Raw genomic sequence first — 20203 nt, 5'->3', positions numbered from 1 at the left:
TAAACCACAGACAGGCACATGTTCAACTTAATGATGCCAAACTGACTTTGATCAATTAACCACAGAGATCACAGGTCAATTATCAGACTAGAGCTTCAAACTACATTTTAACACAAGTTTGAAAGAAATGAGAGAAGACTCTAGGCTAATTTTTCATTTAAAAATAATCTGCTTTCATCAGTTGAGACACAGATCCTTATATAGGCCTTATCTTTGAGTTACAACTCGAAACCTAACAATCCAAGGGCCAAGATTTAATCTAGGATGAACACAAACTATCTTAAATATATTACAAGCTGGAAATAAAATTACTAGGTGAAAAATAAACATCAATGGGTAAAAAAACAGACTGAATAAAGCATGGAATGTTGTCCTTGTCAGTTGTCTCTTTGTGCACAGGTTACTGTTGCGTTGGCTGCTAACAAAGCCAAGGCTTTTTGTATCCTCCCCACGATAGGATTTTGAGGAAAAAAGGAGCAGTGGTCCTTCCAAGACAGTCCCACAATTGCCTCACAAAAAATGGAAAGTCTGCTTTATGCTTTATCAACTCTTCTCATGTGACTGATGGTCCTTGCGTGTTTTCTGTGCTGATTTTCCTTGCATTTCCTTGGCTGATTTTGGATGTTTGAGACTCTTTGATGGGCTTAGTTGAGGCTTCCTCAAGCTGGACATATAGGCAGCTGAAAGATAGACCCGGTGAACCTTTTGACAGGTTTTGCTGGTGGTGGATCATTGAAGGTTGCATGGACATGGTTTGTGGCTGGGTCAGGATTGTGAACCTCTGATCCAACTCCTGCTGCATAAGTAGGCCCATATAATCAACAGAAGGGGAGGTACTGTTTGATGGGAAAATAGGGATGTTTCCTTTCACAAAACAGTAGCCAGTAGTAAGAGCAAGTATAAACAGACCAAGAGGGACTTTGGAGACCAAGTCAATTGACTTAATTACAAAGGAAGTCACAAGAGCATGCATTATTCAACAAGTTATACCAACAATAAAGTCTAAATGGCAAGGAGGAGTAAGCAAACACATTATCATTCAACAAGATAATGCAAGGCCACATATTAAACGTGAAGATGTTGAGTTTATGGCTGTTACTGTAACACCCCCTTCTTACCCGGCCAAGCTAAGTAGAAGATGTTACCATCTTGGTTTCACGAGGCGGTAAATCAGATATATAATCAAGAAACATTTATTATAAATAACAAGTTTAGTGATTACAAATCATTAATGAATAAATAAAAGAATACAACTCGTAACTACTATCTATGTTATCTATCAACTATCCAAGTACTCGACTCCAAGTCCAAAGCGCGGCCCAAATCCCGATCACGTCAACACAGGCCACCCCGAAAATAAGTGACAATTACACAGACACAACAAACGTCAGTTTCAATAAATAAAGTGTGACACAACTCGAGTGTGTGAATCTGCAACATGACTGTGATATTAATGACATGCTATCAAACAACCAGCACCACGATACTCGGACACGCCCAGACATACCGACTGTAACACCCCCATACTCCAAGTGCCTTACTAGGACCACTCAGGTATAGGGATGCCACCATCTCGGTTGCCCAAGGCAATGAATATCATAAGACAATAAAGAAACGCACTTTAAAAGTAATTACAGTTTAAGTGATTACATGTTCAAAACCAAAACTGATAAAAGGAACTACAAGTTCTCAAAACTATCTACTATCAAAATACTATCAAGCGTCAGACACGCGGAAGACTTCTAAAGCGCAACGTGGTGACTCATCCCGGCTATCCCATACGCATCGTCTCATACCCGCTCAATAATCGCTCACCACCCCGAATGGATCACCACGAGTTTTTAAAACATTTAAACGGGGTCGAGACTAATCACATAATTTATATGATCCAACAACACAACAAACAACATAGCTCAAACAGTCACACACACAATCACACCCACTCCAATCAATCTCCGTCACCGACTGTCCACTGGACCAGCCCTGCCAGTGGGGGACCGCAGCCGTTCCCACCTAAGCCCCGCTCATTATACCGAGCGATAACCCTGTCCCATTAATGTGCACATCCCCTTCCGTGGCGGGTTCCACGAAGAGCGAAACTAGGGCGTGAAGCCACTCCCGCAAGTGACTCCACTCAGCCGAGAACGCATCTCGAGAACCATAGACAACCAATCACACTCACAACATCAACAACCGTCCGAATCTATCAACAATGTACAATCACAATCACAGCCGTCACAATACAATTACTATATCAAATAATCAATCTCACACATCAACAATCATCCCATTATGGGACTAATACTGAGTAGGAAATCCTACCTGGAAAGCATAATTATCGACGGTCTCTCTACAAATTTGTATCAAAAGGCTCTTCTACAAAACCTCCTCCTATCATACAAACATACAAACACTACCGAATCACAATCTACACAAAAACCCCCAAATCCCTAAATTAGGGTTTAACCAAATTAAAGGAAAGACAATAAAAATTATATTAAAAGCTTACCCTCGACGCAAAGAACTCAACGACACGAATAACGACAAGAACCGACCGTCTGAACTCCGGGAATTGCTAAGAATGCGATTAGGAAGATGAACTGGTTGCTTTCTCTCTTAAACAGGGTTTTAGGTTTTGTAAAAGTGATTTAAAACAATGACGACAAAGCTTATATACCTCAATCGCGTAATTAACAAAACCCGAGAAAACTCCCCTCAAAACCGGCTACTCGATCGAGTACCCAAGGCTACTCGATCGAGTACCCCTTACTCTATCGAGTACCTAAGGCTACTCGATCGAGTACCCCTTACTCTATCGAGTACCTAAGGCTACTTGATAGAGTACCCCCTTACTCTATCGAGTACCTAAGGCTACTTGATAGAGTACCCCTTACTCTATCGAGTACCTAAGGCTACTTGATAGAGTACCCTCAGTCGAAACTTTTCTAAAACGCAACTTACCCTTACTCGACGAGTAAGGCCTACTCGATAGAGTACCCTAAGACTCTAAATACGGAGTATTACGGTCTTCCCTCCTTAAAAAGAACTTCGTCCCCGAAGTTCAACCCATAACTAAAAACAAACATACTAACTCGGTCAAGACGTAACAAAGCTACTAAGGACTCAAAACAAAACCCCAACTTACAAAACATGAAACCATGAACTCTTAACACCAAATCTACCAACTATTCCTACCTTCACACCTCGCTCACGATGTCGTATCAACTACATCATAAACTCTCCCGACACTAACTCCATACATAACCAACTACATAAACATCAAACGGAATGTTACATTCTACCACCCTTAAAAGGAACTTCGTCCTCGAAGTTTACTCACACTCATAACATCATCCTCCAACTGTCAACACTATATAAAATATTCTCATGCTCTGAAGCATCACACTACTACAAGCACGGCCATGACCTTTTATAAGTATTATCCACAAAACAAATCCCTCCTTTACACTACACTAACACTCTACTTCCAATTATATTACAACATGCACCACCATGAAACTCTCTTTTATCGCCTCCTACTCCTCTTAAGATAAATGTTACGTCCTCGTAACTCACCAATACTAAATCCTAGATATATCTTTTCATAATCCTCATCACCATCGCATGTCAAAGATAACCACCTATAATCTAAACGCTCGCCATGCACCTACCCAAGGCTCACTTACTTAAACAACTCTCATACTTCACTTCTCTCGTCACACCACCTAACCTATACCACAAAATCCTTAATTTAACCCAAAACTTCACTTGTTCCCTATTACCGCAACATGACACACCTCTCTATATAAAATACATAAAACTCTTACCGCCAAAAGCATAACTCACGATCCACACTTGTTACGTACACTCACACTAGATCCTCAAGTTCCTTTCTTTTATTACCGCAAGCCTCATACATAACTTAACACGACACTAGTTACTCAACGCCCTACACTCACTGTCTCAACAAAGGATTATGAACCACCTGCATATATCAGATCATTACTACACATGTTCTACGAATCACTTGCCATTACCATGTCCACTAAAGCCTTATCTAGAACAAGATCAAAATTACTGTAACAACCTCTCACAACCGTGTCCCATCAACAGAATATCATTATACCATGACAACAACGAAAACATATACCACTTTATTTCATATCATATTCTACCCTCATTCCCAACTTAACCTGGTAAGAAACATCAATAACAAAACAACTGTCTATCTGTACAAACTGAAACTCACAGGAAGCAACATCAAACAAAACAACAATCTATGTATGACCGGTATGTACTTTCGAAACTCGAATCATAATCATCCCACCTACTCCACCACAACTAGTGATTGCATCACAACACCGCCACCAACAGCCACACCGCAGTGCGAAAATACCCGCATCACAGCACTATGTACCGTGCCCGGATCACCACCCGAGGCACAACAACCACATCGATAGACATCACAACTGCATACAACTCCCATAAATACTGACTCGGAATAATTTCTCAGACCAGAAAAACTTACTTAAATACGCTTTACTAAATCATAACACAACATATTTTATGAATTAAACAGATAATTACCTCGTGAATATCATCCCCTTACCATATCACAGATTGACATGTACCATGAATGCAGACAAGCATAACTAGTCATGCCAAAACAGTCAAATTATTACCTTTTTAAACATCATTCCATTACGTTCTCGTATCCAACATGTATTACAGAAAATTCAGATAACAACCTCGCACAAACATTTATATATGACATAGACCCATAATCACATCCAACCAGTCAATCCTGATCACGTAAGTTACCACTCAACCAAGGTTACCTGTCGCCCGAGTTTAACTCGCATGCCCCTCATCACATTCTTCCATTCGCATAACCCTCACCTTCTGCCACACGTAACTATACAACTAACACTCACTAGGAGAAACCGCCTCCTAAGACTATGTCTTATACTTCCTCACAACCATACCTATCAATTCAATCTCTACAAAATCAGCCTCTTTAGAATTGCCATCTTTCCTATTTATCATTAACCTTAACCACTAGAGACAACTCCTCCACACAACTACCGTTCGTACATCAACTTCTTACACTCATCTCTAAACATCACCGTTTCTTCCCTATCTTTGGTTACCATCCCCAATAACGAGCATCAAATCCATCAACCAAAATTACCTCAACATAATTCCCAATACTATTCTTAATTGTATCATCATTTAACTCTCCACCAAAATCTCATATCCTGCAGACATTCTACCAACTCCTTACTTTCCTTAATTCCTCAAAACTCAAGACTAATCATGTTATTCCGAAACTCCTATATAACCATTAATTCAATTCCTCATGATAGTATCATGCATCTTGACGATTCCTTACTTTTATATCACACAACTCCGGTGAATATTTTTCTCAGCTTACTTTTATCCTTCTTTTCTCTTTAAACTCAATAATACCAATTAATAGTTCAACTCCTTATTCCTTCTAGCTAACTCTTTAGAAATCCAGTTACCCCTTCGTTGCTCCAAAACTCAAATTCCATTATTTTCTACCGACATCATCTCACTCTTTCTTACCATGGATCTTCTCTTATTATGCTATCACTCACACTTGCCACTAATCTATCCATAGAATCAACGTTTAATGTTCAAACAATTGCATCTCCCTTTTTACATCTCTAGAAATCAGAATTCATTTAATACCGTTAATTACCCAAGGAAATCACACGTAGTTTCGTCTCTCGATAACACAAATTTCAAAACTCGGTCACTACCCAAATCCACGTCGCGACATGTCCCATTAAGTTCGCTATATACCACTATTTCCAAACGACCTTTCATTACATATGTTCTTACTCAACACTATTTCTAGCCATCTCCCTCCATAATTTATTATACATCTCAGGTTGCTACTATCCACATCCTTTCTTTCAATCTTTTCATTCTCACGTTCCTTAAACTTACATCATGCCTTGCCCACATTCACTTACATTTTCATTACTCAACATACAATCATGTCACTCATATCGTCTCACACAACATGCTCTATGCCTCAATTAAGTCTTACCAATCCCAACACATATAAATCATGTCCTCCCCACCGAACTCATACTCATCATAGGTGCCACTCTTTACACCACAAAATTGGGTAACTTACGCGTCAAGACCAACATACATGTAAAACAATGCATAAAGAAGCAAAATAACGCCTTTGAATTAAACATAATATGCAACGAAGTCAAAAGATAAGCATATGACCCAAAACAGGGGTCACTAGATCGAGTACAGGCCACTCGATCGAGTAAGGGACTTACTCGATCGAGTAGGTGAAGATCAGAAGCACGTAAAACAAATCACCAGGGCTACTCGATCGAGTAACTAACGTACTCGATCGAGTGCCCCCTTACTCGATCGAGTACCCCAATTCTCAGCACTGTCCAGTTTTCGTAAAACAGTCATAACTCACTCATTTCTTGGTCGTTTTTGGCGTGTGACCTATCGTTAGAATCGTAAAAGAACAAGCTATCACCTCCAATTGGAATCACATCAAAATCATTTATGCATCTCAAGTTATAACAGTTTAAAGACAACCTCTTTATAATCGAAAAACACAACTACTTGATTTAACTTCCAAACAACTTAAACAACAACCAAGCAAACAAAACCAGTCCAAAACTCATAAAATCAGTATTCATAATCATATGTTACTATTTTCAAAAGTCAAACAACAACATTCATCATGCACATAATTTATATAACTTGCCAATTATGACTTACCCACATGTTTTTATTCTATCACTTTTCGTAAACAAAATCACAAATACACGACATCAAGTCCCCTATTCACATGTTACTAGCATAACAACATTATAAAATAACTTCCATTATATAACATGCTTAATCAGGAACCATGTTATCACACCACGATGATTCACCTTTTCCCACTAATTCATCCATCATACCACATATTTACCCACCATATTCGTTCAACACATTCACCCAGCACCTGTTCAATTCACACTCCCAACCTTCTATACTTTTACTCAACACGACAACAACAACATGTATACTTACACATCGCTTTATATATATATATATATATAGACAAAACACCTTTCCTTACATAACTATAACATGCCAAATTACATGTATCCATCATTATACTTTCATGCTTTACAATCAACCAACATATAATTCACGTCATCATCATCAATTCATGCAACATACTACTACATAGATACACACAGCACACAATATGCACATAACGATCCCGACACATATCCCATGGTGACCGGTTCAAAATTGTAGGGCGAGTTCGCGACTTTAGGACGTCTCCCAAGTCTTTGCATTAGCTCCTACAACCTTTACCCCGGGTTCATTTTAATTGACTCCCTATATTCATTGGATTTATTGGTTACAGGTTTCAGGATCGTCGCTCTGATACCATTTGTAACACCCCCATACTCCAAGTGCCTTACTAGGACCACTCAGGTATAGGGATGCCACCATCTCGGTTGCCCGAGGCAATGAATATCATAAGACAATAAAGAAACGCACTTTAAAAGTAATTACAGTTTAAGTGATTACATGTTCAAAACCAAAACTGATAAAAGGAACTACAAGTTCTCAAAACTATCTACTATCAAAATACTATCAAGCGTCAGACACGGCGGAAGACTTCTAAACCGCAACGTGGTGACTCATCCCGGCCTATCCCATACGCATCGTCTCATACCGCTCAATAATCGCTCACCACCCCGAATGGATCACCACAGTTTTTAAAACATTTAAACGGGGTCAAGACTAATCACATAATTTATATGATCCAACAACACAACAAACAACATAGCTCAAACAGTCACACACACAATCACACCCACTCCAATCAATCTCCGTCACCGATCGTCCTTTGGACCAGCCCTGCCAGTGGGGGACCGCAGCCGTTCCCACCTAAGCCCCGCTCATCATACCGAGCGATAACCCTGTCCCATTAATGTGCACATCCCCTTCCGTGGCGGGTTCCACGAAGGGCGAAACTAGGGCGTGAAGCCACTCCCGCAAGTGACTCCACTCAGCCGAGAACGCATCTCGAGAACCATAGACAACCAATCACACTCACAACATCAACAACCGTCCAAATCTATCAACAATGTACAATCACAATCACAACCGTCACAATACAATTACTATATCAAACAATCAATCTCACACATCAACAATCATCCCATTATGGGACTAATACTGAGTAGGAAATCCTACCTGGGAAGCATAATTATCGACGGTCTCTCAAATTTTGTATCAAAAAGGCTCTTCTACAAAACCTCCTCCTATCATACAAACATACAAGCACTACCGAATCACAATCTACACAAAAACCCCCAAATCCCTAAATTAGGGTTTAACCAAATTAAAGGAAAGACAATAAAAATTATATTAAAAGCTTACCCTCGACGCAAGGAACTCAACGACACGAATAACGACAAGAACCGACCGTCTGAACTCCGGGAATTGCTAAGAATGCGATTAGGAAGATGAACTGGTTGCTTTCACTCTTAAACAGGGTTTTAGGTTTTGTAAAAGTGATTTAAAACAATGACGACAAAGCTTATATACCTCAATCGCGTAATTAACAAAACCCGAGAAAACTCCCCCGCAAAACCGGCTACTCGATCGAGTACCCAAGGCTACTCGATCGAGTACCCCCTTACTCTATCGAGTACCTAAGGCTACTCGATCGAGTACCCCCTTACTCTATCGAGTACCTAAGGCTACTTGATAGAGTACCCCCTTACTCTATCGAGTACCTAAGGCTACTTGATAGAGTACCCCCTTACTCTATCGAGTACCTAAGGCTACTTGATAGAGTACCCCCTTACTCTATCGAGTACCTAAGGCTACTTGATAGAGTACCCTACAGGTCAGAAACTTTTCTAATACGCAACTTACCCTTACTCGACAGAGTAAGGCCTACTCGATAGAGTACCCTAAAACTCCTAAATACGGAGTATTACACCGACAACCACACTGGTACTGGGACACGCCCAGACATACCAACAACCACAAACAGGTACCAGGACATGCCCAGACGTACCGGGTCCCCTGCCAGACGTCGTGTCTCAATCACACGAGTCCCTCCGTAACTCAAGCCATTAATGTGCACATCCCTCTTGGAGGGGGAAGCTCCAAGAGGCGACTTAAGCCTAAGACGGTCTCCTAATTGTCTTACATCTCCTCAATAACCAAGTAACACCACCAAACAATCACAACCGTCATATTCTCCAATATACATGACAAATACAATAATGCAAGATACCACACACAATATGCAAATTACCGACTCATCAAGTCATCTTAACCAATATCATATTATAATGCAATCCAACCAACATACTTATCTCCTTAATGATACTATTAACCACTAAACATGTTATAATGCAATTACTGTAATTATGTGACACTAATTACAACATTAACCAAAACATATGCAATGACCACATTATTGAAGCCGATTAGGATTAACCTACCTTTTAGCATTTTTCATAAGGAATCCGAAACCACCAAGCATCCTTATCATAAAACCGTCTCATCCTACATAATTTCATAACAACTATCACAAAGCATCCTACATCAACTAATACTACAAATTAACCCTTCATTATTACCCATTAACTACTCCTAATACTAATTAAAACACTAATTAACATTACCCATGAAAATCCCCCAAATTCTAGGGTTTGGATCAACATAAAAGAAAGGGAAAGGATGAGTATCAACTTACTAGTGGAAGGGAAAGAGAAGGAATCAAGCTTGGTGAATAATCCTTCCAAATCTAGGCTTGGTCTTCTAGTTAGTGTTCATGGGAAATTTCTAGAGAGTTATGGGTGTTTGAGGATAAGTTAAGAGTGAAAAGTGGGGAGAAAATCTGAAAAGAAAGGGTTAAAGAGATAAGGCTTACACGCGTTTCTAGTGATAAAGACACGACACTCGGTCGAGTGCTCGGTTCACTCAGTCGTGTGAGGCTCACCACTCGGTCGAGTGAACTATCCACTTGGTGGAGTGACACATAATCAGGAGCTCTGGATTGCTGTCCAGAGGGCACTCGGTCGAGCGAAGTGCTATTCGGTTGAGTACTAGTGGCACTCGGTCGAGTGCCACCTCCACTTGGTCGAGTGCCGCTGCACTTGGTCTGCTGCCAAATGCACTTGGTCTAGTGTCAACTGCACTTGGTCTAGTGTACGGTCATAATTTACTTCCGAGTACACGTGGGTCCCTTCACGTATCTCGATGTCCTTTATGGGCCCCAAAATGTTCGGGTATTACAGTTACAAACTCACATGGTATTTCAGGGGCTTACACTCATTACAAGCAGCAAAGAAAGCCAATTTAGTTGATGAAATTGTGAACTCAGTAATGCAAGCTTTCATTGATTATAGTTCAACAAAACTGAATCATATTTTCTTAACATTGCAATCAGTAATGGTGGAGATTATGAAGGCAAAGGGTCATAATAATTTTTCAATCCCAGATATGTGGAAGGATCATCTTGAAGTCATTGGGGAGTTACCAAGGAATTTAATGGTCAATGAAGATTTAGTTAGAGAATGCATTGAATATTTGCAAGAGATAAGCCAAGCCCGAGAGTTAGAACATCTAATTACTCAATTAGGATATAATGTTCAGCCTATGGTAGTTTAGATAATATGAAGAATGTATTACAATGTTTAATTTTTTGAAAAATTGATTACAGTATAAATATTTTCTTAGTTCAGAAAATGTTTACATTGTAATCACATTTTGATCAATGCAATGTAAGAACGATTAATGAAATGTTATGCAATGCAATGTTTTTCAAATTTTATTACAGTGTAATAACATTGCAGTGTTACATCAACTCTCAGGCCTAAATAGCCTCATTTCCCTCCCTTGCTCAATTGCAACACCGTCTCCCTCTTTTCGCATAACAATTGTTACTCCCTGTCGGTTGCCCTTCTCCCACCTCACCGACTCCCACACACACCCACATCAATTCCTTCCCTTGCTCAATTGCGCTTGGTACCGGCTCCTTGTAGGCCACCGGTGGACCGGCAGAAACCTCCTTGCTACGTTTCATTCTTGCTTCCCCCTTTTTTGTCTCCCTTGTCCCCCTTTTTTGTTTTATATCATCGTGTCATTTTTTTAGGAGTTGGAGGTTAGTATTATTATTATTATTATTATTATTTTATAATAAATACCGGAAGTTTTTATTGAGATCAAATCAAATTTTACAAGAAATTGGTGGGCAGCCGAGATACAATCTGGGCGCCCAATCCCTTAGCAATAGCAAAGCCAAGTCTAGTAAAAATAAAAGCAGCAGCGCGAGCACCGATATCCTGAGAAACAAAACATTTCTGAATCCGCTTGAGCAAGACAACAACATCCGCCCCAACTCCCCCAATGAAGAGAAAGAAAAAGGTAAGAACCCATAGCACTGCCTCGCACAAGCAGCAGTTATATTATTATTACTAGTTTAGGACCCGTGCAAAGTTGCACGGGCATGTATAAATTGTATATATAAAATTTTTCGTAAATTCTTAGATTTAGAACATTGTTTTGGTTTCTTATTTGTGGTAATTGATTTCCCATATGTTACATGGAAATTATATACTTGACAATTACAATTACAAATACAATACTTCTATAATAGTATAATCTACATATTTAAATTATAGTATTAATTTTTTTTTTCAAAATAACATTAGTATTAAGAGAGTATTAATTGTAAAAACATAGTTACACTCTTGTTGTATATCATGCTTACACCCGTCGTATCTCATATCTTTGATTAGAGCATGCATATGCCGACATGTTTACACCTATGTTAAAACATGTATGTTAATTAAATGTAAAAACATAGTTACACTCTTGTTGTATATCAAGTTTACACCCGTCGGGTTGGGTTATGGAAAAATTAAATGGGTTGGGTTAGGGTTGAGACAAATAACCCGTTTATGTAATTGGGTCGGGTTAGGGTTGGGGTTGTGATTACCCGTTTAACGTTGACACGAACACGAATACGACACGACCTGATCTGTTTGCCAGGTCTAAATATAGATAGTTATATTGAAGTTATGAACACTTCAACATGACTGGCCACTTTAACAATTAGCTATTCACACCGGTTTAAAAACGTAAAACGAATGATTTTGAGACTAATGATTATCTAAATTGCATGATTAAACAATACTATCTAATCGAATAAAAACATGATGCTTGAAAAATTTAAATTCATGCCAAACAATTGTATATACTATATAAGATATGATTTAAAAAAAAGCACAAAATTCTAAAACTAATTATGATATTATGGAGACTTTAGAATATAGAGAAGTTAGTAAAAACAACAATAAAATATGGTGGTATAAATCTTATGCTAACAACATAAAAGAAATTTTATATATTGGGTCATTTAGTTAGTGGGCCTATTTTTAAGGAATCCTAAAATCTGTGTTAAATGTGGATGTGAGGTTTTGGAGGGAAACAAAATATGTTATGGTTGTTGTTTTATTATTTTATATAGATTATTATTATTATTTTTTTTTTTTTTTTTTTTTTTTTATTATTATTATGGGATGCGCGCAGCTTTCATTAAAATAAGAATAAAAGTTTACATGAAATTGGTGGGGAGCCGAGAAACAATCTGGGCTCCCACACCCTTAGCAATAGTAAAGCTAATACGAGTAAAAATGTAAGCGGCTACCCGAGCCCCCGCATCCTGAGATACCGAGAATTTCGGATCCGCTTGAGCAAGGCAACAAGATCCGAACTCAACTCCCCAAGTGAAGAGAAAGAGAAAGGTAGGAAACCATAACCCGCTACCGCGCACAAATCCCATACTTAGCACACTTTCGCCGAGAAAGATCGGCCGACAACCCGCCCTAAGCACAAAACCTGCCAACCCAGTCTGAGTCAAAGGTGAAGAACCTGTCAGGTCGATGCACACATCACGCCCCATGTCCCAAGAATAAAGCAATAAATCCGCAGGACGAAGAGAGTCACCATGCCCATCAACCAAACCGATATCCACCTCCTTCCCCGCAGTAATACCAGATCTATAGCAGATGTCGAAAAGAGTGTCCCGGACAAGGTTATGCCGATTATTATTATTATTATTATTATTAGAAGTGGAAGAAGAAGAAGAAAAGGGAGGGGATACTCCAAAATAAATAATCATACTCTACTCTCCTTTTTACTCTAACTCTCAATTAGATAGTTAGTCTCTTACTTTAGACAATAACCCTAGTTAGATTATTTTCCTATCTCAATTTTCCTTCAATTAAATTTGTAATATTTCTTCATTATTAGTTTAATCACTCTCTAATTTATCAAGTTCTTCTCTTTTCAATAGTTTATATTTAATATTGGGTTGTAATTTGAAGACAAGAAGATATTCATCTTCATTATTTCAATCCAAGTTTGCTCCTTTAATTAATGTTGATATAATTTCTCTCTTATTTACATCTCTTTTCATTTGTTTACATATTTTATCTTGTTTAATTGTTGTTTATTCAAAGTAATCATGTTGTTTGTCATTGTTTACATGTTATCTCATCTCCTTGTTGATTTCTCACCCATAAACATGTGTGAGTAGTATTATCTAGGGTTTAGGGGGAACTTGGGTAATTGAAGGGGATGAATTTGGGTTGTTAACACTTTGATTCGGGTGATTAATTGGGCTTTACTCTCATGCATATGAAGTGTTTGTTGAACTATTTAGAAGAAAGTTTGTTGAACTGTTTAGAAGAAAGTTTGAACTTTTCTTTGACATGTTTGGCCTATCTTTGTGTTTATGCTATTGGATGGTCTTTATGTCATATTAGTAACTAGTTTATCTTGACTAAGTTATAACTTGTTGATGAACTTAAGGTGTCTAAGAAATTAGGCATAAGTTCTTGACCATTATCATCACCCATCTCTTGTTAAACCTTGTTTCTTCCTCTATTTTTACCCAAGCGAACCCAAAGATACTAGCTTTCCCTTCATTGGTTAAATACAACTTCATTTAGTTTAGTTTTACATCTTGTTTGCATCTTAATTTACACTTAATCAAACCTCATTCATTTGTTAGATTAATTTGAGACTTAAACGCTAAGTAGCAACCCCCGCCATCTTTGCGTTCGACCCCGATTTACACTACTTAAATTGGGTTATTCTATAAATAGGTTTTGATAAGGGAACGACGACTAAAACCCTTCATCACCTGTATGATCCAACCCGTATTTAACTCGATGTACTCAATCTGGCCCGTAGTATGACCTATGCCGTAAGACATGTCTACTCTCTAACTCCATTGTTCCTTATATGTATGTTGTCGAGTTATATGATCAACATAATTGAATTTACTCCTTTGTTTCTCTTATTATTTACACAAGTTCTCATTTGTAACGGACAAGGTTGTGATATCTCATACCGATCAAAGTAATAATGACAAATGAGAGAGCAAATAAGAGAGAGGATTGTAAGAGACCATAAGCGAAATTTGTTATATTGTTTTAAGTTTGATTAATAGTACATAATTTGCTAAATGAAGAGAGTAAACCATTCTCATTATAAGATAGTTTTCAGAAACCATCATATATACACACTTGGTTGTACTATGAACACTACTACGATCCGTCACATTGGTGGACCGTTTTATGTCAACTTGAGCCGCCTATGAATAACTACTAAATGTACCTTATCCTAGAATGGTCACTAATAATGACAGTGTAGAGTTGGGACGTGCCGACATGGGTGGATATAACGACAGTTAATATTCCTTAAGACGATTTAAATATCATTCTTACATACATATAAGACAAATTGTTTAATTTTTTATATGAATTATACTTTTGTCTGACAATCCTATATATATCCATCTTAAATAAAAATTTGCGTTATAACAAGTCACATAACGAATTGGAGTACATACATCCATTCTCTTCATAATCACACCAACCGTATAAACTAAAATAACTCTAATTAACTCACTTACTTGCATAATCACTCATCCTTTCCATTTTATTAACTTTTTTTTTAAAAAAAAAAAGTCACTCAAAATAAAAAAGTTGTGAGAGTACTGAATAGAGCATTTTTATAGTAAATTTTATATTTATAATTCATGATTTATCATATAGGATTTCCTAGTTATTATAGATTTATAGGTGGTCGATAATTAAGAAAATGTAGAGGTAGGTGGATATATAATATTACAACAAGTCTCTCTTATGACGGGTTGCGACGGGTCAAGTAATATCATGTGGGGTAGATAAGACAAAAACAAAGTGCCTTGAGAGTAGCATTCTGTTTTGTCTTATCTACCCCACATAGGTTGTATTTGACCCATCGCAAGCTTGCGATAGATATGTCCGTCACAAATGAGAATTTGTGATAATATTAATAATAAGGACGTTCCATACGAATTGGAGTGAGGGCAACCTCCATTCTTAATTTCTCATGCTATCACATCAACGCACGCTATATGCATTAATCAAATTTAAACAACTCTATATATTACGTTACTTAGATACATACTTCTCCCTCGTTTTTTTCTTTTTGACGATTTGGTAAGCTCATTTCATTTGAAGGTATGAATTTAGCATGAATGTTAATTAGATAATTTTATTTTACGAAAATTTGCTTTCAAGTTGGATACACGTTTGCTACGAAAAGTCATTTTTGTTAACATGCACGTTATCATGTCTTGTGTTTGAGTTTCGATCCACAATCTGTCCCATTTTTGTATCTCATCTTGTGTGTTAGACATTTGCTCAAAATGATAGTGAGCAAGTTAGTGATTTTTTTTTCGGTATATCTATTATGTTTATTTATTTATTTTTTGTTTCGTGAACACTTATATAAATCAAAAAAATTATGCTATGTAATTGCAGGAATTAAGGAAATCAAATGAAGATGGCAATAAGGAATAATGAGTTTATAAGTGTTTGGTTGATGTTACTGGGGACAATGTTCATATCCCAACGTTGCTTTGCCCATCAACACCATCATACTCATAGTGTGTCCTTCAAGGTCGATGTATTATCTCAACGTTCCATACCTCAACATTTTTTCGGCATCTTTTTTGAGGTCTTCTATTTTTTTTATTTTTTTTTCTTGTTCACTTTATTTATTGACAAAACACTTCACTTTAGTTTCTAATTACCTTTTAATATCGTCTTTGTAGGAGATTAATCATGCAGGAGCGGGTGGTTTATGGGGCGAGCTCGTAAGCAACAGAGGTCTTTTAACTATAACTTCTATGAATCAAATTCGCATAGTTTACCTTATAATTTCTCGCTTAGACCAAGAGTGAGTTGTAGGAATGAATATTCAAGTACATTATTATTAAGCAACTTAAAATATTCAGGATTTGAAGCTGGAGGACGTCATGTACCCTCGATGATTAGTCCTTGGGGTATGATTGGTGACGAAAAAGTGGTATCTATAATAACAGAGATGTCGTCTTGCTTTCAAAATAATCCGATGGCACTTCGAATGGACATACATTGTGATGTAACAACTTGCCCTCCCGGAGGAGTTGGAATCTATAACCCGGGCTATTGGGGCATGGTACGTTATTAACAAACTAATCATATTTACTATTTACATGTATAACAAATTAATAAAACAACGACAAACTAATTAATACTTATCATGATATACATGTTTTATTAGTTACATACATACATTTCATATTCTTAAACATTGAATTGGCAGAATATTGAAGAAGGAAAGACGTATGAAATAATATTCTTTGTTAAATCGTCCGGACCTCTTCAAGTCGTCCTGTCGCTAGTAAATTCAGATGGAACTCAAGTGCTGGCTTTCACTCACAAAATGTAAGCTATAATTAATGCTATATCCAAGACTAATTTCTTACTATTTGCTAGTAGTAATTTCATGTTTATATTTTTATGTAGAAATTGTGAATTGCAGGGCTGATGCAGAGAAAGTGAGGAAATGGACAAGGATTCGAACCAGTTTGACAGCTACCGGGTCAGACCCTCAAGCAAGGTTTCAGCTCACCACAACTCAAAAGGGCACCCTTTGGCTTGATCAAGTCTCTGTTATGCCTACCGACACTTTCAAGGTTAAATCATAAAATTAAATCACTTTTTGATCAACCTGTACTTGTCAACTAACTTAGCAGGTAATTTAGTGATCAATCTTTTGACAATGTGACCCTAATTTTGGACAGGGCCATGGATTCCGAAAGGATCTCGCTGAAATGCTAGTCAATTTAAAACCTCGGTTCCTCAGATTCCCCGGTATGCTCTTATTACCCATTAAATTACAAGAAAATGATTAGCATAATACTTTTATTCATCCAACATTAATATCAAAGAATAATATAGTTATAGAATGGTTGGACTAATGGGTATAAATATTAAATAAATAAAATGCATTGGCTAAATGTAGGTGGATGTTATGTGGAAGGAAACACATTAGCCAATGCGTTTCGATGGAAGGAGACAGTGGGCCCATGGCAAGAGAGGCCGGGACACCGTGGTGATGTTTGGAATTACTGGAGTGATGATGGACTTGGTTACCTTGAATATCTTCAAGTATGCAATAATTCTGCTGCGCCTTTTCATACTACCTTGCGTACCCTTTGCCCGTGTACAACAAGTAGACACGTCATTCTGATCCAACACAAAAGCATACCTTAATTCTAGTTTGTTGAATTGTAGCTGGCAGAGGACCTTGGTGCAGAGCCAGTCTGGGTCATAAACAATGGTTAGTTTAATGAAATCATCTCTTCTGGTAATTAGTAAAGTTAAATGTGATTAGTCATTCCTAATCTGTTTCTCGTGAATTCGTCCTTTGTTCTTATGTCACAGGATTCGGTCTCCAAGATGCAGTCGATCCCCGGCTACTAAAGCCTTTTGTACAAGTAAGACAAATGCATACAGCATACACTCTAGTATATATACATATATATTAAGCAATAAGTACATTTATGTGAAATGCAGGAAATGCTAGATAGCATCGAGTTTGCAAGGGGTAGTCCTAATTCTACATGGGGATCACTTCGTGCAAGATTAGGACATCCGACTCCTTTTAACCTCAAATATATCGCCATTGGTAACGAGGATTGTTATAAGGCCACCTATAGAGGTACGCATTATCTTCTTACCATATATATCGTGGACCTCAGACGTCTATGATTTATCAGGTAATCACTATTAACTGTTATTGTGTCACAATTTGGACAGAAAGTTACATGAAGTTCTATAAAGCATTAAAACAAACCTACCCCGACATCAAAGCCATCTCAAATTGTGACGGGTCTCAAAAGGAATTGGATCATCCTGCTGATTTATATGATTATCACGTAATTAACCATAACTTTCTACATTATTTCGTTTCCCCAATGCTTGAGCATTTGGACTAATTAAACATTTATATATTAAATTGAAACTTTTGTACTTTCAGAACTACACAAGTGCAGAGGGCATGCTTCAAAACACTCATCTTTTTGACAAGATATCGAGGAACAACCCTCATTCACCAAAGGTATCCATCCCTTAATACTCAACCAAGTTATTCTAAGATCATATTTCAACGAACAACAATCTTATTACATAAGACAAATTGGGTGGTATTTAATAATACAGGCTTTTGTGAGCGAATATGCTGTGACTGATCCTAAAGACAAAGTCATCAATGGGACGTTTAAGGGGGCGTTAGCTGAGGCTGCATTTTTACTTTCACTTGAAAAAAACAGGCAGGTTTCGAACTATTTGTAGTACCACATTTGATCACCAATTGTATAGTTTTAATAAAGACTAATTAATTGATGTGCAAATAAAATAACGCAGTGATATCGTGGAGATGGTGAGTTATGCGCCACTTTTTGCGAACCAGAACGACAGATTGTAATTAAACTCTTAACCCTCATCTGTTTGCATTGTTATTTAATAAAGACTAAATAATTGATGTTAATTAAGGATGATGTTAATATGAAAAGGTGGAACCCGGATGCTATTTTCTTTAATACAAACAAAGTGTACGGAATTGCTAGTTATTGGGTTCAAACATTGTTCAAAGAATCAAGTGGAGCTTTGCTTTTGGATAGTCATCTTCATACAGATACTCATTCAAATGCTGAAAACATATATGCCACTGCAATTAAATGGACGGACAACAAGGAGAAGAAAAATTACATAACCATCAAGGTTTTTAAAATTCCAACCATGCTTTATTAATTAATTTTATTAAGGCTGTTCAGGGTCGTAAAATCCATATATATTTCATACGTAAGCTTGATTGATTTACATACAGTTTAGCAGTATTGAAGCGAGCCACTAATTTGAAATCTTAACTTAATTTACAGGTTGTCAACTTCAATAAGGTTTCAGCAAAAGTTAACGTTTCTTTGGAGGGAATTGATCGAAACTTAATTAGAGTAGTGAGTCAAACAGTACTTTATTCTGATGATTTACAAGGAGATAATTCATTTGATAATCCTACCAAGGTACTTAGTTATAAACCTCAACTCACCTTATAACCATGGTTCAAAATCCGTCAATATTAATACCACCCTTTACACTTAGTTTATGTATGTTTATGTGTTAGGTGGTACCACAAACAAGTAGATTCAAAGCTGGAGAGAAGGCCATTGATGAGCTGAAGGTGGAGCCATACTCTTTTACAGCTTTTGATTTGTTTTATTAATTAGCCCTCTATAAGTAGATGGATAATATCCCTAAGGGATTCATTGGCCTGCCTAAATTAATAAACTACATGCTGTATTCCACAACTTGATGGTCAAAAATGGAATTTATTTTGACCATCAAAGTCACAGGACAATAATTTAAATGAGACTTGTATAAATCATTAAACGATCGATTTTTTTCAATTCACACACAGTTAAATACAAGTAAAATATGCGACCATTTGATTGTCAATTGCCACGATTAACCACGACTGCACTCTCAATATCGTCATCCTTTTACGAATTTGCATGCATACATATAACATATAAGTGCACCCGCCCAATGTGATACTCTTTCTATTCCGGTCATTTATTTACCTATTACTCTCTACAACTCGTTTAATTATTGTCCTTTGATTTTGACACAAAGTTCAAGAAAAGAGGAGGGAGCTAATTACAAGATGACAATTAGACCAAAATTTAGTATGAAAGATCAAATTGCTCATCAAATGCAATCCT

The 20203-nt window shown here is 37.3% G+C and overlaps 1 protein-coding gene across 2 annotated transcripts; it reads left to right on the top strand.

The window, feature by feature from the left end:
• Window positions 1-15456: 15456 nt before the first annotated feature.
• Window positions 15457-19888, top strand: LOC141609323 (alpha-L-arabinofuranosidase 1-like). 2 transcript variants are annotated; one of them, XM_074428424.1, is made up of 18 exons: window positions 15457-15593; window positions 15918-16113; window positions 16211-16265; window positions 16394-16596; window positions 16744-16865; window positions 16963-17116; window positions 17225-17294; window positions 17446-17591; window positions 17718-17763; window positions 17868-17920; window positions 18000-18144; window positions 18243-18361; window positions 18463-18543; window positions 18645-18754; window positions 18849-18905; window positions 18998-19205; window positions 19364-19504; window positions 19606-19888. In XM_074428424.1, the coding sequence occupies exons 2-18, from the start codon at window positions 15934-15936 to the stop codon at window positions 19702-19704; spliced, it is 1989 nt and encodes a 662-aa protein (XP_074284525.1). In that variant the 5' UTR covers window positions 15457-15593; window positions 15918-15933; the 3' UTR covers window positions 19705-19888. The 2 variants fall into 2 exon arrangements, with proteins under 2 accessions (XP_074284525.1, XP_074284523.1); XM_074428422.1 differs by having other exon boundaries at window positions 15457-15614.
• The last annotated feature ends 315 nt before the right edge of the window (window positions 19889-20203 follow it).

This window comes from Silene latifolia, chromosome 1 (genome assembly GCF_048544455.1).
Source record: "Silene latifolia isolate original U9 population chromosome 1, ASM4854445v1, whole genome shotgun sequence".
Classification (NCBI taxonomy): domain Eukaryota; kingdom Viridiplantae; phylum Streptophyta; class Magnoliopsida; order Caryophyllales; family Caryophyllaceae; genus Silene; species Silene latifolia.
The sequence above is the reverse complement of the archived record's forward strand: the minus strand, read 5'-3'. Positions and strand labels throughout refer to the sequence as shown.

Coding starts and splice junctions, on each gene's coding strand:
- LOC141609323 (XM_074428424.1), top strand. CDS start 15,934: ATGAAGATGGCAATAAGGAATAATGAGTTTATAAGTGTTTGGTTGATG. Junction 16,266..16,393: donor CGAGCTCGTAAGCAACAGAG/GTCTTTTAACTA, acceptor TAAAATATTCAG/GATTTGAAGCTGGAGGACGT. Junction 17,295..17,445: donor TCGGTTCCTCAGATTCCCCG/GTATGCTCTTAT, acceptor GGCTAAATGTAG/GTGGATGTTATGTGGAAGGA.